This window comes from Mobula hypostoma, chromosome 8 (genome assembly GCF_963921235.1).
Source record: "Mobula hypostoma chromosome 8, sMobHyp1.1, whole genome shotgun sequence".
NCBI classification, from domain to species: domain Eukaryota; kingdom Metazoa; phylum Chordata; class Chondrichthyes; order Myliobatiformes; family Myliobatidae; genus Mobula; species Mobula hypostoma.
This window is the reverse complement of record NC_086104.1, coordinates 129,811,989-129,836,228: the sequence shown is the minus strand read 5'-3', so window position 1 is coordinate 129,836,228 and position 24,240 is coordinate 129,811,989. Positions and strand designations below refer to the sequence as shown.

The 24,240-nt window shown below is 42.9% G+C and overlaps 1 protein-coding gene across 1 annotated transcript in view; it reads left to right on the top strand.

The window, feature by feature from the left end:
- Positions 1-24,240, top strand: part of LOC134350954 (inactive carboxypeptidase-like protein X2) — a 129,896-nt gene that overhangs the window by 19,360 nt on the left and 86,296 nt on the right. Inside the window, exons 4-7 of the mRNA XM_063056826.1 lie at positions 10,446-10,553; positions 12,606-12,677; positions 15,089-15,199; positions 19,063-19,128. Coding sequence (XP_062912896.1) covers positions 10,446-10,553; positions 12,606-12,677; positions 15,089-15,199; positions 19,063-19,128 — 357 coding nt within the window. The remainder of the gene's footprint in view (positions 1-10,445; positions 10,554-12,605; positions 12,678-15,088; positions 15,200-19,062; positions 19,129-24,240) is intronic.

Sequence of the window (24,240 nt, the reverse complement as noted above, 5' to 3'; positions counted from 1 at the left end):
GTAGGGAGGTCTTTGTGACTGTAGAGGGCGGTCTGTGTGGCTGTAGAGGGCGGTCTGTGTGGCTGTAGAGGGCGGTCCGTGTGGCTGTAGAGGGCGGTCTGTGTGATTGTAGTTGGGCGGTCTGTGTGGCTGTAGTTGGGCGGTCCGTGTGGCTGTAGAGGGCGATCCATGTGACTGTAGTTGGGCGATCCATGTGACTGTAGTTGGGCGGTCCGTGTGGCTGTAGTTGGGCGGTCCGTGTGACTGTAGTTGGGCAGTCCGTGTGACTGTAGTTGGGCGGTCCGTGTGACTGTAGAGGGTGGTCTGTGTGGCTGTAGAGGGCGGTCCGTGTGACTGTAGAAGGCAGTCCGTGTGGCTGTAGAGGGCGGTCCGTGTGACTGCAGTTGGGCAGTCTGTGTGGCTGTGGAGGGCGGTGTGTGTGATTGTAGTTGGGCAGTCTGTGTGACTGTAGTTGGGCGGACTGTGTGGCTGTAGAGGGTGGTCTGTGTGATTGTAGCGGGGCAGTATGTGTGACTGTAGTGAGCTGTTCCATATGTTCACAGAGGTAAATCTGAAGAATTCTCTTAATGGAGGAAAGAGAGAGAAACAGAGATGTTAGGGAACAGAGCCTTAAGAGCGAACAACTAAATTGTGGAACACTCGGGAGGCAGGATTGGAAAAGTACTGAGATTTCCTAGTACAGTATTCTGATGATGTTATAGCAATAGTGAGAAACAAAATCATACAGAATTTGAACAGAAGAATTAGAATTTCAGAAAGGCAATTCTTAATTGGGAATCAATGCAGTCAACATTGTAGGCTTAAGTTTGGTGTCTGCTGAGGAGAGGAATGTCGAGTTGATGGGTACTGACTGTCAAGGTATCTAAAGTCCAGACCTTTCATTATTCTGTGTAAGGTTAATATTTTAATAAGGCTACAGTATCACTATGGGTATGAGAGAAGAATAACTGAGTGAGGCTAGAGCAGCTGGAATTCCACGAAACTGCTGGCAGCTAAGGTGTCAGTTTTCTTGGCGTAGGGAAATACTTTATGCCATGGTGTCATTGCGTAGCGATGTGAATTTCCATTATAGCAATCTGGGAGTTTTAAATCTACCCCCATTCACTTAGTTGATGTAGAAATTTCATTGCCAGTATTAGCAGCATTTAAATCATAGTAAGACCATAAGATATAGGAGCAGAATTGGGCCATTTGGCCCATCGAGTCTGCTCTGCCATTTCATCATGGCTGATCCAATTTTTCTTTCAGCCCCAATCTCCTGCCTTCTCCCCACATCCCTTCACGCCCTGACCAGTCAAGAATCGATCAACCTCTTCCTTACATATACATAAAGACTTGACCTCCACAGCTGCCTGTGTGGCAAAGAATTCCACGGATTCAGCACTCTCTGGCTAAAAATTCCTCCTCATCTCCATTCTAAAAGGACACCCCCCCTATTCTGAGTCTGTGTCCTCTGGTCTTAGACTCTCCCACCATAGGAAATATCCTCTCCACTTCCACTGTATCAACCATTTTTTAGGTTTCAAAAAGGTCACCCCTCATTCTTCTAAATTCCAGTGTATACAGGCCCAGAGCTATCTAAATCTCTTCATATGATAAGCCTTTCAAACCTGGAACCTCCTCTGAACCCTCTCCAGTTTCAGCACATCCTTTCTGAGACAAGGGGTCTAAAACTGCTCATAACACTCCAACTGAGGCCTCACCAGTGCTTTATAAAGCCTCAGCATTCCAGCATTCAGTTGCAAGTCCAGAATTGATTGCCCATTCATAATTCGTATTGGGAAGATAGGGGAGAGCTGCCTTCTAGAACTGAGTGGAGCAGGTGCTCCCATTGTACGGAGGACTAGGATCTGGAGGATTTCGCTGAGACAGGATTAAGGTGCCTGCTGTAGGCAGTTCCTGGGATTTAGACCTAATGGGAAAATGGAACTGCAACACACATAAAAGTTGCTGGTGAACGCAGCAGGCCAGGCAGCATCTCTAGGAAGAGCTACAGTCGACGTTTCGGGCTGAGACCGTTCGTCAGGACTAACTGAAAGAAGAGCTAGTGAGAGATTTGAAAGTGGCAGGGGGAGGGGGAGATCCAAAATGATAGGAGAAGACAGGAGGGGGAGGGATGGAGCCAAGAGCTGGACAGGTGATTGGCAAAAGGGATATGAGAGGATGATGGGACAGGAGGCTTAGGGAGAAAGAAAAGGGGGAGGGGGGAAAACCCAGAGGATGGACAAGGGGTATAGTGAGAGGGACAGAGGGAGAAAAAGGAGAGAGAGAGAAAGAATGTGTGTATATAAACTAATAATGGATGGGGTACGAGGGGGAGGTGGGGCACTAGCGGATGTGAGAGAAGTCAATGTTCATGCCATCAGGTTGGAGGCTACCCAGACGGAATATAAGGTGTTGTTCCTCCAACCTGAGTGTGGCTTCATCTTTACAGTAGAGGAGACCGTGGATAGACATATCAGAATGGGAATGGGATGTGGAATTAAAATGTGTGGCCACTGGGAGATCCTGCTTTCTCTGGCGGACAGAACGTCCGCAAGCAGGAAGATGGAACTGTCATGCAGTTGCAGATTTAGAAAGATTCTAGGTGGTAACATTCTTTTGGGCTTGCTGTCCTTGATCCTTCAGTGTTAGGTTTGGAAAGAGCTCTTGACTAAGCCTCAGTTGTGCCCAGAGTGGAGAGACTGAATGTTAAGGAGGCTCCCAACAGCAGAGAATTTAAGTAAAATACAACCAATATCCACATTATATTAGGTTTCTTACAGGCATCTTTCAAACATTGTTACTTTAATTGTCACACATAAACTACCATGGATTTTCAGTCCCACTCCACAGTGAAAGTACTGACTAATCCCATCAATGGAATCATTGAGAAATGAGCAACAATGTGTCAGTTGTAAAGGTGGATTTAAATAAAGGTTGGATTAAATAAGATCTATTTAATCCTTTGGATATTCAGATATTGAAAATTTACAATTTAATGCAGATGTTGTATCTAGACAGAGAGCCCACAGATTGACCTGAATAGCACAAAGACAGGAAAATCTGCAGATGCTGGAAATCTAAGCATTGCACACAAAGTGCTGAAGAAGGGTCTTAGCCCAAAACGTCGACTGTTTACTCTTTTCCATAGATGCTGTCAGGTCTGCTGAGTTCCTCCAGCGCTTTGTGTGTGTTGCTGAATCTGAGTTTCCAACCGGCTAGTAGGAAACACTGGAGGCTCAAGGGGAGAAGGAAACGGATCTGCCAATAATTCACAAATAGATGCCATGTCTTATTGGACAAACTACAACAGAAAATATCAAGAAAGTGCAAATCCTGAACCAGGGTCCTGGGGCTCATCTGGGGTGCAGGGTGATTTCTTTAACTAAATTAACTAAATATTACAAAATTCAAAAGTTCAAAGTAAATTCTTTACTTTTCTGTGGCCGCAAAAGAGAAGCCAACGTGGTGTTTCCTTACAAGTGCTAGGATCCAGGATGTCTCAGAGTGGCTGCAGAAGATTCTCAAGAGGGAGGGTGAGCAGCCAAGGGTCATGGTGCCCATTGGCACCAATGACATGAGTGGAAAGGAGGAAGAAGTCCTGCTCAGTGAATTAGGGAAGAGCCTGAAGAGATGAACCTCCAAGGTAGTAATCTCTGGATTACTCCCAGTACCACATGCTAGACAGGGCAGCTATAGGATGACAGTACAAATGAATGAGTGGCTGAGGAATTGGTGCAGGGGGCAGGGCTTCAGATTTCTGGATCACTGGGATCTTCTTCTGGGGAAGGTATCACCTGCACAAAAACCCAAGGGGGACCAACATCCTTATGGGAAAGTGTGTTAGAGCTGTTGGGGAGGGTTTGAACTAAGTTGGCAGGGGCATGAGACCCTGACTGATGGGACAATTATTAAACAAATATTATTTAGTGTTTGGAAGTAGGTACAGAGGAGATGTCAGGGGTAAGTTTTTTTCGCAGAGAGTGGTGAATGCGTGGAATGGGCTGCCGGCGATGGTGGTGGAGGCGGAAACGATAGGGTCTTTTAAGAAACTCCTGGATGGCTACTTGGAGCTTAGTAAAATAGAGAGCTGTGGGTAAAGCCTAGGTAGCTCTAAGGTAGGGACATGTTCGGCACAGCTTTGTGGGCCAAAGGGCCTGTATTGTGCTGTAGGTTTTCTATGTTTCTAAGTTGATGCAGTGCGTGGTGAGACTGTGAGGAAGAACAAGCAGATGATAGGGCAAAATGAGTTAAAGTGTAATTTTGGGGCAAAATCAAAAGTGGTGATGAATACAGGACTGAAGGTTCTATATTTGAACGCACGCAGTTTCCTAAATAAAGTGGATGATCTTGTAGCACGGGTAGTGATTAGTAGCCATGATATTGTGGGCTTCACTGAGACATGGCTAATGGAAGCTCCTAGCTGGGAGATTAACATCTGAGGATAAACCTTGTGTCAAAAGAACAGGCAGGTAGGCAGAGGGGGCAGGGTAACTCTGTAGGCAAAAAACGAAATCAAGTCCTTAGAAAGAGATGACATAGGATCAGAAAATATAGAATCCTGTGGGTAGAGTTAAGAAAATGCAAGGGTAAAGAGCCCCTGATGGAACCCATCAGGCCCCCGAAAAGTAGCAACGATATGCCATATAAATTTCAACAGGAAATAGAAAAGACATGTAATAAGGGCAATGTCATGATAATCATGAGGGATCTCAATATGCAAGTAGATTGGAAAAATTAGGTTGGTGCTGCATCCCAAGAGAGGGAATTTGTAGAATGCATGCAAGATGGCTTTTTAGAACAGCTTGAGGTTGTGCCCACTCAGGGAAAGGCAATTGTAGATTGGGTGTTGTGTAATGAGCCAGATTTGTTTAGGGAGCTTAAGGTAAAGGAACCCTTGGGAGTCATTGATCATAATATGATAGAAATCACTCCACGTTTTGAGAGGGAGAAGATAAAATCATATATATCAATATTACAGTGGAGTAAAGGGAATTACAGAGGCATGACAGAGGAACTGCCAACATTGATTGAAAGGAAACAGTAGGAGCGATGACACTAAAACAGCAATGGCTGGAGTTTCTGGGGACAATTCAGAAGGTGTAAGATAGATATATCCCAAAGATGAAGAAATGTTCTAAAGGGAGGATGGGGCAACTGTGGCTGACAAGACAGCATGAAAGCCAAAAAGAGGGCAAGTAACATAGCATAAATGAGTGGGAAGCTAGAGAATTGGAATGATTTTAAAAATCAATAGAAAGCAACTAAAAAAAATTAACAGAAAAGTTGAAAAATGAAGTTTAGCTAGCCAATAGTATCAAAGAGGATGCTAAAAGTTTATTCAGATATATAAAAAGTAAAAGAAAGCGAGAGTAGATATTGGACTGCTGGAAAATGACACTGGAGAGGTAGTAATGTGGGATAAGGAAATAGCAGATGAACTGAATAAGTATTTTGCATCAGTCTTCTCTGCGGAAGACAATAGCAGTACACCAGAAATTTGAGAGTCTCAGGGGCGAAAGTGAGTGTAGTTGTTCTTACTAAGGAAAAGGTGCTTGGAAAGCTGGAAATCTGAAGGTAACTAAGTCACCTGGACCAGACATTCTACACCTTAGGGTTCTGAAAGTGGTAACTGAAGAAATTGTGGAGGCATTAGTAATGACCTTTCAAGAATCACTAGATTCTGGAATGGTTCCGGAAAAGTGGAAAATTGCAAATGTCACTCCACTCTTTAAGAAAGGAGAGAGGCAGAAGAAAGAAAATTATAAGTCAGTCAGCCTGACTTCAGTGATTGGGAAGGTGTTGGAGTCCATTATTAAAGTTGTCGTTTTGGGGTACTTGGAGGTGCATGATTAAGTAAGCCAAAGTCAGCATAGTTTCCTTCAAGGAAAATCTTGCCTGACAAATCTTCTGGAATTCTTTGAGGAAATAACAGGCAGGATAGACAAAGGAGAGTCAGTGGATGTTGTTTACTTGGATTTTCAGAAGGCATTTGACAAGGTGCTACACATGACGTTGTTTCATAAATTAAGAGCCCATGGTAGTACAGGAAAGATACTAGCACGAATAGAAGATTGGCTGACTAGCAGGAGGCAAAGAGTGGGAATAAAGGTGACCTATTTTGGTTAGCTGCTGGTAACAAGTGGTGTTTCGCAGGGGTTGGTGTGAGGACTGCTTCTTTCCACGTTATATGTCAATGATTTGGATGATGGAATTGATGGCTTTGTGGCCATGTTTGTAGACCATTGTACAAAGATAGATGGTGGATCAGGTAGTGTTGAGGAAGCAGAAAGCCTGCAGAAGGACTTGGACAGATGGTGGAGAATGGGCAAAGTAGTGGCAGATGGAATATAGTGTCGGGAAGTACACAGTCATATACTTTAGTAAAAGGAATAAAGGCATAGACTACTTTCTAAGCAGGGAGAAAATTCAAAAATCAGAGGTGCAAAGGGAGTTGGATGTCCTTATACATTCCTTGAAGGTTAACTTGCAAGTTGAGTTGGTGGTAGGAAGGAAAATGCAATGCTAGCATTATTTTCGAGAGGACTGGAATATAAGAGCTAGGATTTACAGCTAAGGCTTTATAAGGCTTTGGACAAACCACACTTGGACTACTTTAATCAGTTTTACTCTAAGAAAAGATACATTGGAGAGAGTCTAAGGAGGTTCATGAGAATAATTACAGGAGTGAAAGGGGTACTGTATGAGGGGTGTTAGATGGCTCTGGGCATGTACTGGATTGAATTTAGAAGAACGAGAGGGATCTCATTGAAACCTATCAAATATTGAAAGGTCTAGATAGGGAGGATATTTCCTATCATGGGTGAGTGTTGGACCAGAGGGTACAGTCTCAGAATAGAGGGATGCCCATTTAGAACAGAGATGGGAAGGTTTTTTTTTAGCCGGGCGTGCTAAATCTGTGGAATTCATTGCCAGGGTGGCTGTGGAGGCCAAGTCATTGAGTGTATTTAAAGTGGAGATTAATATATTCTTGGTTAGTCAGGGCATCAAAATTTACAGGAGAAGGCAGAAGAATGAAAATCAGAGGGATAATAAATCAGCTATGATGAAATGAGGAAGCAGACTTGATGGGCTGAATGGCCTAATTCTGCTCCTATGCCTTCTGTCTTATGGTCTAAATTTATTATCAAAGTATGTACAGTGTATGTCTCCATGTATTACCTTGAGATTCATTTTCTTGCAGCCATTTACGGGGGGGGGGAGAAGAAATAAAATAGAATTCTGTAAACTATATATAAACAGATAAAGATTGACAATCAGCCAATGTACAAAGGAAGGTGAATTGTGCAAACAAAAAGTACTGAGAACATGAGTTGTAAAGAGTCGTTGAGAGTGAGTCTGTAGGTTGTAGAATCAGTTTAGAATAGTGGTGGTTGGAGTTATTACACCTGTTCAGGAGTCTGATGGTTGCAGTGTAATAAAGGAAGGAGATTGAAAATCTTGGTTGAATGGTGCCACAACAACAACCTCTCACACAACATCAGTAAAACCAAGGAGTTGATTATCAACTGCAAGGGAAAGAAGCTGGAGGTCCATGAGCCAGTCCTTAAAAGGGAAACAGAGCTGGGAGGCTCAGTAGAGTTAAATTCCTTGGCAATGTCATATCAAAAGGATCTGTCCGGAGGTCAGAACTTAAGTGTCATTACAAATAAGGCACAACAATGCTTTTCAGAAGTTGGCATATATTCAGCGTGCTAGCAAAAACCTCTATAGTTACACTGTGGAGAATATTCCAACTCAACATCAGAAAGACCAAGGAATCGATTGTAACTTCGGGAAGCTTACATTGACGGAACACACACATGTCCTCATCGAGGGATCAGAAGTGAAAAGAGTGAGTAGTTTCAAGTTCCTGAGTGTCAACATTTCTGAGGATTTATCCTGCGCCAAACATATTAATGCATTATTTTTTTAAAGGCACAGCAGCAGCTATATTTCATTAGGATTTTGAGGAGAATTGGTATGTCACCAAAGACACTCGCAAATTTCTACAGATGTACTATGGAGAGAATTCTGACCGGTTGCATCACTGTGTGGTATGGAGGGTGAGAAGCTATAGAAACTTGTAAACTCAGCCCCCTCCATCATGAACGCTAGCCTCCCTGGCATCCCGGACAACTTCAAATGGCAATGCCTCAGAAATGTAACATCCATCATTGAGGACCACCATCACCCAGGACATGCTCTCTTCTCATTGCTGCCATCAAGGAGAGGGTCCAGGAGCCTGAAGACATCCACACTCAACATTTCAGGAATAGTTTCTTTCCCTCTGCCACAAGATTTCTGAATGGATAATGAACACTTCCTCAGTATTTTGTTCTTCTTTTCTTTTTTGCACCACACACACACACACACACAACCTACAAAAAGTATTCTCTCCTTTTGGAAGTTTTCATGTTTCATTGTTTTACAACATTGAATCACAGTGGATTTAATTTGGCTTTTTTGACACTGATCAACAGAAAAAGACTTTCTTGTGTCAAAGTGAAAACACATCTCTACAAAGTGATCTAAATTAATTACAAATATACAACACAAAATAATTGATTGCAAAAGTATTCACCCCTTTCAAGTCAGTATTTAGTAGATGCACCTTTGGCAACAATTATAGCCCTGAGTCCATGTGGATAGGTCTCTACCAGCTTTGTAGACCTGGATACTGCAATTTTCCCCCATTCTTCTTTACAAATCTGCTCAAGCTCTGACAGATTGCATAGGGACTGTGAGTGAACAGTCTTTTACAAGTCACGCCACAAATTCTCAATCGGATTGAGGTCTGGCCTCTGACTTGGCCACTCCCCAGGACATTAACTTTGTTGTTTTTAAGCCATTCCTGTGTAGCTTTGGCCTTATGCTTGGGGTTATTGTCTTGCTGGCAAACAAATCTTCTCCCAAGTCGCTGTTCTCTTGCAGACCGCATCAGGTTTTCCTCCAGGATTTCCCCGTATTTTGCTGCATTCATTTTACCCTCTACCTTCACAAACCTTCCAGAGCCTGCTGCAGTGAAGCATCCCCACAACGTAATGCAGCCACCACCATGATTCATAGGGATGGTGTGTTTTTGATGATGTGCAGTGTTTGGCTTATGCCAAACATAGTGTTTAGTCTGATGGTCAAAAAGCTCAATGTTCGTTTCATCAGACCACAAAACCTTCTTCCAGCTGACTTCAGAGTTACCTACATGCCTTCTGGCAAACTCTAGCTGAGATTTCATGTGAGTTTTTTCCCAGCAGTGGCTTTCTCTTCGCTGCTCTCCCATAAAGCTGTGACTGGTGAAGCATCTGGGCAACAGTTGTTGTATGCGCAATCTCTCCCATCTCAGCCACTGAAGCTTGTAACTCCTCCAGAGTTGTTATGGGGCTCTTGGTGGGTCACTAGTCCCTTTCTTGCACAGTCACTCAGTTTTTAAGGACAGCCTACACTTAGGCAAATTTACAGCTGTGTCATATTCTTTCCATTTCTTGATGACTGACTTAGCTGTATTCCAAGGGATATTCAGTGACCTGGAAATTTTCTTGTATCCATCTCCTGACTTGTACTTTTCAATAACCTTTCTGCGGAGTTGCTTGGAGTGTTGCTTTGTCTTCATGGTGTAGTTTTTGCCAGGATACTGACTCACCAGCAGTTAGACCTTCCAGATACAGGTGTATTTTTACTCCAATCAATTGAAACACCTTGACTGCACACAGGTCTCCAAAACCAGATCTCCATTTAACTAATTATGTGACTTCTAAAACCAACTGGCTACACCAGTGATGATTTGGTGTGTCATATTAAAGGGGGGGGGCGGGGTGAATACTAATGCAATCAATTATTTTGTGTTTTATATTTGCAATTAATTTAGATCTCTTTGTAGAGATCTGTTTTTACTTTGACACGAAAGAGTCTTTTTCTGTTGATCAGTGCCAAAAAAGACAAATTAAATCCATTGTGATTCAATGTTGTAAAACAATAAAACATGAAAACTTCCAAGGGCGGGGGAAAATACTTTTTATAGGCACCGTATATACCTTGTTGTAATTTATAGCTTATATTACTATTACTGCAATTGCCTTTGGGATCAATAAAGTATCTATCTATGCATTGTATTGTACTGATGAGAAAAAACAGCTAGTTTCACGACACGCCCTGGTGATATTAAATCTGATTCTGATCCTGTTTCTGGTTGCATCATGCCCTGGTACAGAAACACCAATACTCAGGAACTGAAAAGACTGCAGGAAGTGGTAGATATAGGCACCACCCTCCCCACCACTGAACACCTTTACATGGAGCACTACTACCAGAAAGCAGCATGCATTAGTAAGACCCCACTATCCTCTCTTGCTTCTCCTGCAGGAGGTACAGAAGCCTTAGGTCCCGCACCACCAGGTTTGGGAAATATTGCAAGGGTGAAGCTACTTTTGAGACTGAATGCATTGATAAATGTCTTTTCTTTCCAGTTGATTATGACCTGTGGCCAACAGATTCCCCCAGCAAGCCTTTCACTTCACCTCCCTTTAAAGAATACTACACAGTGACAAAGGAGACAATAGAGAAGGAGAGTACAGGTAGGTTTACTGCAACATTCCTCAGGTTATGAAGTCTGGATCAGTAGGAGATGGCTGTCCATGTTTTGCTGCTGAAGTCAACCATCAGCGTTTCACTGTTCCAAGGACCTGGAGATCTTCTATCGCCAAAAAGCTCAGAGCACTGGCTCTTTGGCTTCACTCCACTTTATGGTTAATCTCCCAGGTTGTCCACGTAAAGAGAAAGAAATTAATTCTATCCTACTACGGAGTGTGGCAATGGAAACCTGGGCCACTCTCTGAAACGAGGTTAGATCTGGCGGTTCAGGAAGTGTGTGTGTTTTTTTAAATTTCCTCTTTGTTTTCTGTACTTACGACTGCAAAAGCAAAAACAGAAATATAGAAAGGTATCTGTATAATGGAAAGAAACTAAGGAAAAGTAAGAAATTATGAAACTTTGCTTTAACTGAATTTGTGTTTAAAAAAGAACAGAAAGGCAAAATTCAGGTCTGGTGGGAGAACAAGTCAAGCAACTGCATTTGGTTAATGCAGGGGGTTATTGTATATGAACTACATTAACCCCATGTACACTTGAATTCAATGAAAAGAAATTAAGGGAGAGTGCTCTAGACCAAGTAATTTGCTCTCACGTATTTGTATCATACCGACATTGAGTTTCATACCCAAAGATCTCCAAAAGGAACAAGATCTTTATTTATTCATTCAGAGTATACGGCACAAGATCAGAAATACCAACATCAAACAAGTCAACAAATTCAAATATCTTGGCAGCCTAATAACAAGTAATGGCAGGTGCGACATAGATATCAAATACAGAATAGCAATGGCGTAAGAAGCTTTCCAAAAAATGAAGACCATATTACCAGACAGAAAGATGAGCACGTACACTATAAACAGAATACTGCAGTGCTACATTTATTCTATCCTGACTTATGGAAGTGAATGCTGGACCATTTCTCCAGCAATGGAAAAGAGGCTAGAAGCAGCTGAATTATGGTTCCACAGGAGAATGTTAAAAAGATCATGGACCACACACACATCAAATGAAGAAGTTCTCAGAAGAGCCCAAGCAGTCCGATCACTCATTCCAACAATAAGAGAAAGACAACTCAGATTCCTAGGACACATCATGCGGAAAGATGAACTAGAAAAACTCATACTCTCTGGAAAGATTGAGGGGAGTAAACCTAGAGGAAGACCTCAGCTTATGTACATCAAAAGCATAGCCAGGTGGCTGCACATTGAGGAAATGGAAGTCATCCAAAAAACGAAGGATAGCTCTATATGGAAAACCATGGTCACCAAAGTCCGCATCGGATATGCTACCTAGACAGACAGATACTGCACAGTAATGGGCCCCTCTGGTCCATAAAGTCCATGCCACCCAGTTAGACCCATGTGACCAAATAACCTACCAACCCGTACAACTTTGGAACGTGGGAGGAAACCAGAGAACCTGCAAGAGATCCACGCGGCCAGAGGGAGAACGGAAAACTCCTTTCAGTCAGCGGCGGGAACTGACCCGGGTTACTGGGACTGTGTTAGTATTACGCTGCAAACAGCTGCCCTAAGACACAGCCTCTGAATCCAGTACTCCTCGATAAAACAGAATGAGGGCTGAACAGGAAAGGTTGACGTGAATCAGTCAGCAACCAATGCAGGCTGATGACTAGTACAAGCTCAAAGAAATATTCTTATCATTAATTTGGCACTTGGAGGTCCCTGCCAAGTGTCTACGACCCAGCCTATAATGATTGAAACAGAATGGGAACATTTACAGGGCCATGGAGAAATAGGGGACTGGTGGGCACATTTGGGACGGGATGGATGGGAAGTGGATGGTGTTGGTGGAGGGGGAGAGTTGAGTGTATGGGAAAGTAAAAGGAACTAATAGAACAGTTCTTAATGAAAACTAGCATGGTCTCCACGGACAAAATAGTATTTTGATCTGTGCAGTTCTATTTCTGAAATTACTTTGATTTATGTGAGAACTCCTTGCTGTGCTCTCTACACGGGGTTAATTCTATTATTGGACATAAAGTATTGAGCTTTTTCTTTCTATTTCTTTTGCAGGCAAACCTATAGAGCCCTCAGAGTTGCCAACGGAGTCATATGGAAGGATTTATGATTATGGAATCGGTGAAGGTGTGACTGAATATGTGTTTACAACTTTGCTTCTCTACAGAGAAAGCGCGGAGCTACTAACTAGATAGCTTTGCTCCTGTTGTATTGCGGTCTTATGACAGTGGATCAAATATCTGTTGCCATGTAGACGCAGACATGGAATTAATCATGAATTTGGTCTGGGAAAAACTGACGGGAAGAGATTTTGCAAAACTGGTATAACTGATAGTCTCAACAAAAGCCAATGCAAGTTGAGGAGATTTCCTGTGGGATGAATCATCCTCTGTGTCCTGGAATCATATATTCAGAAAAATAACATAGTTATTTTTCAACAATCTCATTGTTAAATCAAACAGAAGCAGACTTCTGAAGAAATGTTAGATATTCAGCCTAGCAGCTTACTCCAGGTTCAAGGTCGCGCTTCACATACATATTTCCTCTAAGTTCTTAGGAGATGGATACATCACGAATATTTTAATCGACATGAACTACTTGAGTTTATTTCAATTAAAACTATATAAATATTTTTTTAAACAGCCAGAAGAAATGGGACATTTTCTGCTTAAAAAAAAGAAATGGTGAAGATGTTTCTAAAGCAAGTTTTCCTAATGGTTCTGATGGTCAATTGTGAAAAGTTGTTTCTACTGATTGGAAAAAACTAGGCTCAGAATGATCACTCGAATAGAGCATAAGTTGCTAGTGAGGTAGATCACAACTTAATTTAAAAGAAGTTGGTTAAAAACTTAGAAGAGACGAGTTCTGAAAAGGGGTGAGGAATGGAATTATACAGTTGCTCACAAAACTGTGAGCTAAATAAGAAGAAACAACATCCTTGAGTCATCTAAATTCTGAGGCCCTATGAAAAAGAAACCACAGTAATTCAGTTGAATGTCAAATTACCAGTTGTCTCAAAGGATTTTGTATTTGATTACTCTGACAATTGCTGCAACATTAGAAAATCTAATTTTTCACATGGATACATCCCACTAACAGCAATACAGTCATGAAATAATCTGTGTTTAGGATGTTGATTGCATAATAAGCATTGACTAAGAACAGGGGGCGGACTTTGAAAGCTTTGAAAGAGGATGAGTAATTTGAAAAGGGAGCTAAAAAGTAATTTTGGCTCAAAAGTTTAATAAACAGAGGCAGAGAGAACAAAATACTTTTATAAATATGTTCAGCCTCAAGCAGCATAGTCGTGTGCAGTTTTGCATTCCACACATGGGGGAGGATGTGCGGGCTCTAGGAGGTTATTGAAACATTAGTTCAGTGGATGGATTGGAATAGCTCTGCTTTTCTCCTTCAACAGAAAAGGCTGAGAAATTTCTTTATGAATGATCTGGACAAATAAAGAGAAATTCTGATATTAATGGAAGGGATGACACTCAAAAGCAGAGATTTAAGGTGATTGGGGAAATCCACTGCCTGAAAAAGTAGAGGAAGGAGATTCTATTGTTGTTTTCAGACTGGAAAGTAAAGTTCAGACTGTGAAGAAAAGCTGAGGGATGGGACTAACTGGATTCTGTGAGACCAGGGATAACTTCCTTAGTCTCCTTCAGAATAGTACCACAGGGCTTTTTACCTTCACCGGTAAAAATCGATGGTCTGTCAGCTAGTCCTTTGGAAGAATAGACCTCAGACAGGAGAGCAAACCCTTACTACTTCTTCAGAGAGCTTACATCATTTTGACAAATCTCTAGAGCGGGGCTTGAATACATAATCTGACTCAAGAGGAAAGAAAGCTGTTATCTAAATTCTTGCTAGCACCATAGAAGAGAGCAATAGAATGTCTTGCATTCATATAATGCAGTTCAAAGGCATCATTCCAAAGTGCTTTATCATAGGGAAAGTATCAGGCATAAATTCCCAAAAATACCAAAAAAAATTAAAGTACTGAATTTACTGTTTCATGTCTTGGTTGAGAGATAAGTGTTGGTTCAGACACTGGAAGAATTCCCAAACCCTCCAGTCGAGAGTCAGCCTAGATTTTGGCTGGTTGCTAAACTGGACTATGAACCACAGTGTTCCAGGGGACTAACCGGTTCTTTCAGCTCCTTAAGTTACCAGGCAAAATGAGAAAAGGTAGATGCTTTTCCATTGAGCTACTGATTGAGTGAATCCCAGAGAGAATAAATGGAAGGAAATGTTCATCCAGGTCACCAGGCCACCACTCAACTCTATACCTTTATTTCACAAGGAAATGTGAAGTTCAACTCTGCTAGAATTCAAAATTCATACATTTAAAATATACCTATTTAATTTTTAGTATATTTGTAACATAAATAATGCTCCTCGCTTTGCTGTAACTGTGATCTCTTTTACTTGGGTGAGTACAAATAAGTCTATTTTCCACAAAACTAGCAAGTGAGTAAGTTCAGTGTAGTGAAGTACAAGGGATTATTCTTCCCAAGTTTTCTTCTTCTTTTCAGGTGGATGGGGCAAGCCAGAGGCAAAACCAAAGAAGCATTTTGACACTCTTGAAAAGGGACTGGAGTTTGAGTTGGAGATTGAAGAGTTTGAGACAGATGAGCACGGAGAATGTGAGTGTTGTAGCCCTCTAGTTGTCTGTTTGTTCCAATGCTGTGTCACTCTTGATAAAAGGCCAAATAAACCTCGTAACGTGGCCTCTACGTGGGTGACTGAAAGCTGCCACAGATATCCCAAGGATGTACATCGGTGATTAACTTAACATGGTGATCTAGAAAATGAAACAAATTCACAAGGGCTTCTGTTCTGATTTCTTTATTCCCAGTTGCCACTCAGAAATGTAACATCCTTCTGCATTTCATTCGGGTATCATGAGGTGCAGCAACTTGAGGTTCTGCCCTCAAAGAAGCACCTCGGGGCTAATGGGATAAAAATCCCTCATGAACTGAGTTTGCACTTACAGCGTAAAATGTCCCTAAGCCCTAAAGAGTGAACAATATAACCACAGTATTGAAGCTATTCAGAATCCTTACTGTGGAGATCATTTTGAAATTGGGTGACGATGTAGAGCAGCTGATGGGGCATTGAACGCCTATTCTACATCTCTCCCGGTTTTTATTTCCACTGAAGTTCATGGCAAGTCCTATTGCAGTTATTCATTCTGGCTTTTGTTAAATATTTAACATGTACCACAGTTTCAAAAGTTCAAAGATACAATTTAATGCCAGAGAAATGTATACAATATACATCCTGAAATGCTTTTTCTTCACAACCATCCACGAAAACAGAGGAGTTCCCCAGAGAATGAACGACAGTTGAATGTTAGAACCCCAAAATTCCCCCCCCTCAGCTCCCCTCCCTCCTGCGTGTAAGCGGCAGCAAGCAACAATCCCCCCTCCCCACACTGGCAAAAAAAAGCATCGGCACCCGCCACCAAGCACTCAAGTGTAAGCAAGGCAATAGCAAAGACACAGACTTGCAGTTACCCCAAAGACTTTGCGTTTTACCCTGTATTTGGCATACCACAGGTTCTCTCTCTCCCTAATAAGGGAGAAAGGGGTGTCTCCATTTTCCCAGCAAGTGGGGAGAAATAACAAACAACTCACTGGTTTACAATGTTAAAAGTCCACTATGTTGCTTTTTTTGAACTCTGTGCCCGAAGATCGCAAAGATCCAGGTCTCTTGGCACACAGCAGATATCCCGACTCCCCCAACGACACACAGGTCTCCTTTCGTGACACCGACCCTCGATCCACCTGTCTCCAGAGTCCTGAGATCCTAGGCTTCCGAATTCAAGCCGGACTCTTAGGCTGAGCCTTTGGCGTGCCGAACAATGGCCAGTTATGGAACCCCAAGAGCGGGTCCCATCCCTGCAAAAAACCGTAGTCAGTGCGTAACTCCAAGTCAAGGTCTTCAAGAGAACCCTGAAAGGGAAAAATAGAGATATTAGAGATGGAAATAGAGCTGTTCTGAAGATGCAGACATAGGAGTCACCATTAGGTTCCATTAACCCTCCTAAGCTCCGTTAATCTCCTCCTAAGATTCTGTGACTGCATTGGTTTTCCCAGGGTGTTCCAATTTCTCCGAAACAATCAGCTTTCCTGGAGCAGGGACTTGCAAGAGATAGTTGGGATTCAGGCCAGGCTGGGTCACGTGGGCGAGGGTGTCTGATGTTGAAAAGCTCGAAATACCGCATCAAAACCGGTGAAGATAAAGGAGAATGGAACAATTGTTACTCTGGATCTGATGCAGCAGAAAATAAAAACAGAATCAGATAAAGAAGACAATAAATGTCGATACACAAGATAGTTTATATACATAGATTGACTGTATGTCCATAGAGTGAAGTGAGGCACAGGAGTGTTTGTTTATAAGGGAACTCCAACAGGAAATAATAAAGTAGTGGTGGTGGGGTGGGTTGGTGGGTGGAGGTGTTGATCAGCCTTACTGCTTGGGGACAGTAACTGTTGCTGAGTTTGGCAGGGATGCTATGTAGCCTCCTCCCTGATGGGAGTGGGACAAATGGTGGAGAAAGAAACTAATGCTGAAGTTACTGAAAATGCTAAGCTTGGTCAACAATAAAACAAATCAACACAAGTTGGTGGAGGAGCACAGCGAAGGGAGCTGCAGTGACTCGGCTTCAGACTTGACGTCGACCTGTGTTATCCTTGTGGAATTTGCGCATCGATCCCGTGACTGCATTGGTTTTCCAGGGTGTCCCGACAACCGTCTCACAAATACAAATCAAATTGATAAATGTGCTTGTGGTGATATAAATGTGAGGAAGTGGATATGGTATATATTTATTTTAGTAAGGCGTTCAACGAGATTCCCCATGCTAGGTTTAGTCAAAAATTCAGCAGGCATTAGATCTAGGGAAATTTGGCTGCTGGGATTCAGAATTGGCTTGAGGGTGGTTGAAAATGTTCTGCCTGGAGGCTGGAGGCTGGTGACTGGTGGTGTTCTGCCGGGATCTGCCCTGGGACCCCCTGCTCTTTGTGATTTTTGTAAAGGACTCGATGAGTAATTGGAAAGGTGGGTTGGTAAGTTTTCAGGCATCACGAGGGTAAATGGTATTATGGATGGTGTATCAACGGGACATTGATAGGATGCCGAGCTGGGCTGAGAGGTGGCAGACGCAGTTCAATCTGGATTCACCGGAATGTCAAACTGGAAGTCAATGAACAAGGTTAAAGGCAGGATTCTTAGCAGTATGGATGAACAGAGGGCTCTTAGGCTCTACATCTATAGATCCCTTAAAATTTCTGTTCAAGTTCAAGGTGGTGTTAGCCAGAAAGAATTAAACTCTACAAATCAGTGAACAGGGATGGAGCAACAGTGGTTAAGAAGTTGGCTTACATTGTTGGGGAACTTAGTTCAAAAGCCATAAGGTAATTTTGCAGCTCTATAAAACTCTGCTTAGACTACACTTAGAGTATTGTGCTCAGTTCAATAGGTTTCGATAGGTACATTCAACGTCAGAGAAATGTATACAATATACATCCTGAAATTCTTTTTCTTCACAAATATCCGCGAAAACAAAGGAATGCCCCGAAAAATGAATGACAGTTAAACGTTAGAACCCAAAACCCCGCTAACTTCCCCCTCCCACGCATAAGCAGCAGCGAAGCAACGGCCCCCCTCCCCCACCGTGCACTCAAGCATGCAGCAAAGCATCATTATAAGGAGGATGTGGACACTTGAGGGAGGGTGCAGATGAGATTACAGGGATGTTGCCTGGATTAGAGAGCAAGTCTTACGAAGAAAGTTTGAGAGAGCTGGGACTTTTCTCTTTGGAGTAAAGGAGAATAAAAGGTGAATAGATAGAGGTGTATATGATGATAAGGAGAATAGATAGAGCGGACAGCCAGCGTCCTTTTCCCGGAGTGGACATGACTAATAAGAGAAAGCATAATTTTAAGGAGATTGGACGAGAGTGGCGGGGATGTTAAAGGTAGGTTTTTTTACACAGAGACTGAGTGGAATGCACTGCTAGGGGAGGTGATACAGGCAGATATATCAAGGAGATTTAAAAGATGGAGTTTCTTCTTCCTAGGCTTTCCTGCAGGAAGGAGGATCACCTGTTTCCACTCGAATTTGCTGAGTTCTGGAGTACTCACTGAGGCTGTTGTGTACAATTTAAACTCTCCTATGGTTGGGGCAACAAAATTCTTAATGGGACAGGCTGGTGGGCAGTTGCAAGGTCAAGGTCCACATCTGCCATTTATTGCCCCTTATTCCCGATGAATGGACCCACCAGTTTCAATTCCATCTTAAATGCTAATTCTCCACTGTCCTGAGCTGAGAATGCCCAGCAGTCAATGGGGATTTGTCCAAGGAAGTCTGAGAACATCTTTGAACCGTTTCCATGCCAGGGTAGAGCTAGGATGAAAGAATCTATTCGGAACGTGCGGTGTACAACCTGCCTCAGCGTTGGGAATGTTGGGTGCTTAATGATGGACTGTATGTATTTCAGTACAACCCAAGGAGACCCAACCCGATGAGACGTACGACTACGGAGACATATGGGAGGAAGGAACATGTAGGTATTCTCTCTGACTTTTATGGTCATTGCCTTTTGTGTGAATCAGCATCACTTGACACAAGTTGTAAAATGAGAAATTCCATTTCATTTGCTTCGTGGAATTCAATAATATACAGAGAACATAAAATGTTTTCTTTTCCTGATTGCTCAATTCTCACTGGAGATATAACAGAGCACTTGAGAAAGGAAATAAAATGAAAACTGTTCGAGATACTCAATGTTCAAGAAATACTTTGTCGACTGCATGTCACAGTTAGTCAGAGATCCATTGACTTGTGCAGCACAGAAACAGGCCCTTTAGCTCAAATCGTCCAGGCCAAACAAATACTGATCTGAACTAGTCCCATTTGGCCCAGATCCTTCTCGAGTATTTACCCTCCTTTTCTATCCATGTACCTGTCTAAATAGCTGTTAAACATTGTAGTTGTACCCAGCGACAGACAGACAGACAGACAGACACACACACACACACACACACACCTCAACAGGCCATGGAAATTAACAAACCGTCCATGTTTCGGGCTGAGACTCTTCTTCAGGATCGGAAAGGAAGGGGGAAGATGCCAGAATAAAAAGGTTGGGGGGGGGTCGTGGAGGTAAAGGAATTTTGTATCTGGCTCTATAGCTTCCTCTGGCAGCTGATTCCACATACCTACCACCCTCTGTGTGGAAAGGTTGCCCCTCAGGTCCCCTTGAAATCGTTCCCTTTTCACTTTAAACATTTTCCCTCCAGTTTTAAACTCCCCTACTCTGGAAAAGAGGCAATGATTACACACCTTTTATCTATTCCACTCCTGATTTCATAAACCACTTTAATGTCACCACTCAGTGTGCTTTGAGCCAGGTCAAACAGTAACAACTTATACTTGTACTGTAGCTCAAAGCCTCCAGTCCCAACATCCTTGTGAATCTTTACTGCAGCCTTTCCATCGTAATGACATCCTTCCTATGTACTGGAACAGCACAATATTCCAAGTGCGATCCCACCGACACCTTGTGATACTTCAGGCATTATAACAACAAAGTCGTTCCTTTCTCTTCTGCCTCCCCACACGAGCTGAAACCGTACATTGCCTACTGCGACCAAATCGCCTGGGCCGGTCACCGCAGGCATTCTGAGCAGCTGCAGATATACGGCAGCTGCAAGAGGAGGTCAGAGACTGGGTGTCCTGCCATGGGTGACGCACGTCTTCACACCTCCCAAAGCCTTTCCACCACGTATGTGACCAAAGTCAAGAATGCGAGGGAACATCCTCCACATGTCTGGATGGAAGTTCAGCGAGTTCACCACCTTCTAGGACTAAGCAATCCACTTGACTGGTATCTCACCCACCAACTGATGAACTTTCTCTTCCTAATGATGCACGGTGGAAGCTCTGCATTCCGTCTACAGAAGGCTATCTCTCCTTGACTATTCCAGCTCCCAAGCCAACTACTAAGAAGGATAAGGGTAGCAGACACATGGGAACACCAACCCATGCACGTCCCCCTCTCAGTCACATCCCTTTCTCAACTGGAAGTAGATAACCATTTCCTTATCACCATGGTCTAAATCCCAGTCTCCTTCCGAACGGCTATGGGATCACCACGACCAGAAGTCCATGGATTTTCTCCACCGCCGCTGGGCAATGCAGGACAGGATTTATTCTGATGTTATCTGATACTGTCCAAGAAGAGAAAATTTACAAGGATGTTGCCGGATCTGGAGGACCTGAGCTACATTGTTTAGTAGGTTAGGACTGTATTCTTTAAGACTTAAAAGATTGAGGGGAGCAACACACACACACAAAATGCTGAGGAACCTCAGCAGGCAGAGCAGCATCTAGGAAGAGAGTACAGTCAGCGTTTCAGGTCGAAACCCCTCGGCAGATTGAGGGGAGATTTGATGGAGGTATACCAGATTATGAGGGGTATAGATAGGGTAAATACAAGCAGGCTTTTTCCACTGAGGTTGGGTGGGCCTACAACTAGAGGTCGTGAGTTAAGGGTGAAAGGTGAAAAGTTTAAGGGGAACATGAGAGGAAACCTCTTCACTCAGAGAATCGTGAGAGTATGGAATCAGTTGCCAGCACAAGTGGAGCATGTGAGCTCGATTTCAATGTTTAAGAGAAGTTTGGATAGTAGTGGTATGGAGGGCTGTGGTCTGGGTGCAGTTTGATGGGAGTAGGCAGTTTAAATTGTTTCAGAATGGTCTAGACGGGCCAAAGGGCCTGTTTCTGTTCTGTAATTCTCTATGACTCTGAGAAATTGAACGTTTTAGTTTAAGCACCCAAGCACTTCCTGGACTTGTGTTCCTAGATTGGGCTAATACGACACAAACCAGATCTTTATAAAGGTCCCACCTGAACAGAGTTTACATTCACAGCCTGTGAGCTTTCACAAGACCAGAAGAGTGGAGAACATTATCACCAAGTCGAAGCTGTTTAACATTCTCATTGTGAGGTTAATTGTAAAGTTGTGTGAAAGTGTAAAGCAGATGAGAGGAAATGAGATGCCTGTTCCACACCTCTCCCAAAATTTTTCCAGAGAAATTCATGGGCTGTCAATACACAATGACTCATTCAGACATTTTAAATACTTACAGTGTGACAGTATGCACAATTTGACCCCACACCCAAACAGCAACCTTTACTAGAGTAAAGACTTGCAATAGATTGATTACTGTCAGTGACTTAAAATCAGTTAAATGTAAAGGCAACGATTAATCGCGGAGAATGAAATAAAAACTAAGAATGGTGGAAGTATGAGGGCTTGGTCAGCGTTAGAAAAAATAACAAGTTAAAGGCTTGGTAGAACTTTCAAGAGAATGTCAAACCAAATGTGTTTTTTATATAGATGCTGAATAGCTTCCAGTACTTTTCCAATGCTTAGATGATTTTAATTTTAGATTTCATTCCTGCAGTTTGCTCCTGGTTTATTTACTCAATTTTAATTGAAAGTGAAAAACAAGAAAATCTGGAGATGCCGGAAATCCAAAGCAACATGCACAAAGCGCTGGAGAAACTCAGCAGGGTCGGGCAGCATCTACGGAAAAGGGGAAACAGTTAACGTTTCCGGCCGAGACCCTTCGTCAGGACTCAGGTCTGCCTGGCCTGCTGAGTTCCTCCAGCATTTTGTGTGTGTTGCTTTAATTGAAGCTGAGCCATTCAAACCCGAGTGGAGAAGTAATTAATGTAACTAGGAATGGCAAGGCAGCTGAACGGTTAGAGTAATGCTTTACACCACCAGCGATCAGGGTTCAATTCCCGCCACTGTCTGAAAGAAGTTTGCATGTTCTCCCAGAGACCATGTGCCTTTCCTCCCACATCCCAGACTGTGTTCTCTCTGATTTGTAATCACCAGTGGCACAAAAATCTTGTGCTGTGCAATTCTTTTGCCTAGGGACAACAACATGTGCGCACTGAATTTTATATATAGAGGCATTCTTTATAACAACTCGCAAAATACTGTCAATAACAACTTTGATGTCCTCTGGATTTGATCATTTTCGCTCTCACTCATCTGCACTTTCACAAAACATACATAGCAGTCCTGCGCAGGTAATTAAGGATTTACTCGCTGGGGTTTTTGCACACCCTCCATATGTGATTTCCTTGCTAAATGGCGCTTTAAAAATTCAAGTTTCCAAATATCGCTCCACCATCAGGAGCAGGAGGAGAAGATGGCGGTGCGATGCAGCTCGCAGTGGCCACTCTGGTGGTGATGTCTGTTATTCGTCAAGTAGAGTGCCGTGCACAATCCTGATTTGATGGAGACAGACGTGAGAGCACGGAGGAACATCTGGCGAAACTTCTGAAATGCCTGTTTCGCTGCTGCCGCTACTGTGTGGTCCAGAATCTACGGAGAGGAAGGCCCCTAGTCCTCGGCTTTGCTTGTAGCTCGGCGGCCAGGGCAGGGTCAAAGCGCTTGGCAGAGGATGGTGCTCAGAGAGGCTGAGTCGGAGGAGCTGGTTGGAGGCTCGAAGTTTTCAGACGGACTCAGAGTCTGCTGCGGTCAGGTGCTTCCAATGGGGCTGCATCAGCAAGTTGTCGATGCTTGGAGGTTCATGGCAGGGAGAGTTTCTCCCTTCTGCCGCCTGCGTGAGATGATGAGTCTATCGGGACTTTGAGACTTTTTTTTTACCGTGCCCATGGTCTGCTCTTTATCAAATTATGGTATTGCTTTGCACTGTTGTAACTGTATGTTATAATTATGTGGTTTTGTCAGTTTTAGTCTTGGTTTGTCCTGTGTTTTTCTTGTGATTCTGGAGGAATGTTGTATCATTTTTTAATGCATGCAATTCTAAATGACAATAAACGAGGACTGAGTGTCCTCATAATCTAATCTAATCTAACCTCTTCCCACTTGTAAATTCTCCAGCAACTTTTGCATCGCGACAGTACATGCAGGTAAAACCATTTTCTATATTGTACATAAATATTTGTCATAGCTGCACATTCCTGACCTCATGAGCTTTTGTTGTAGCAGTTTCTACTGTTTCATTAAGCCATTCCACTTTAAATGAACTGGCAGTTCTTTTTGTACTTCATGCCTGGAATTCGACATATTGAATCAATAATTTCAATAAAAACAATATTGATAAGCCAGATCTAAAATCTGCAGAAAAATCGTCACATACTCCACATTGTCAACACTGTCCGCATCAGAAACTGGAAAAGGAAACGTGAATTTGTGTGACTGTGAAATATATGTAATGTGCCAATGAGTTAAAGGGTACAACCTTTTGCGTGCAGTCTAAATTCTTTAGGCGCTAGTAGCAAAAGATGCGTGCGCGCAAACACACGAACGCCTTAGAGGGAACATTGACCCCAAAGGGTTAGTAAGTTTCGGCATGCTATGCTGGTGGTGGAAGCATGATGACACTTATTGGGCTCCCCCAGAACGATCCTTGGACTGTGTTGGTCGTTGGTCCAAACGACACCTTTCACTGTATGTTTCAAATAAACCTTATCTTCTCTTATCTTCCAGTAACAGAGCTGTGAACCCCACTAACTGAAACCTGTGCCAGCAAGCTCCACCTGTAAAGATAAAGATTGGCTGTTATTTGTCCCAAGTACATCGAAATATTCAGTGAAATGCGTCACTTGCGTCACTACTTGTGATGTGCTG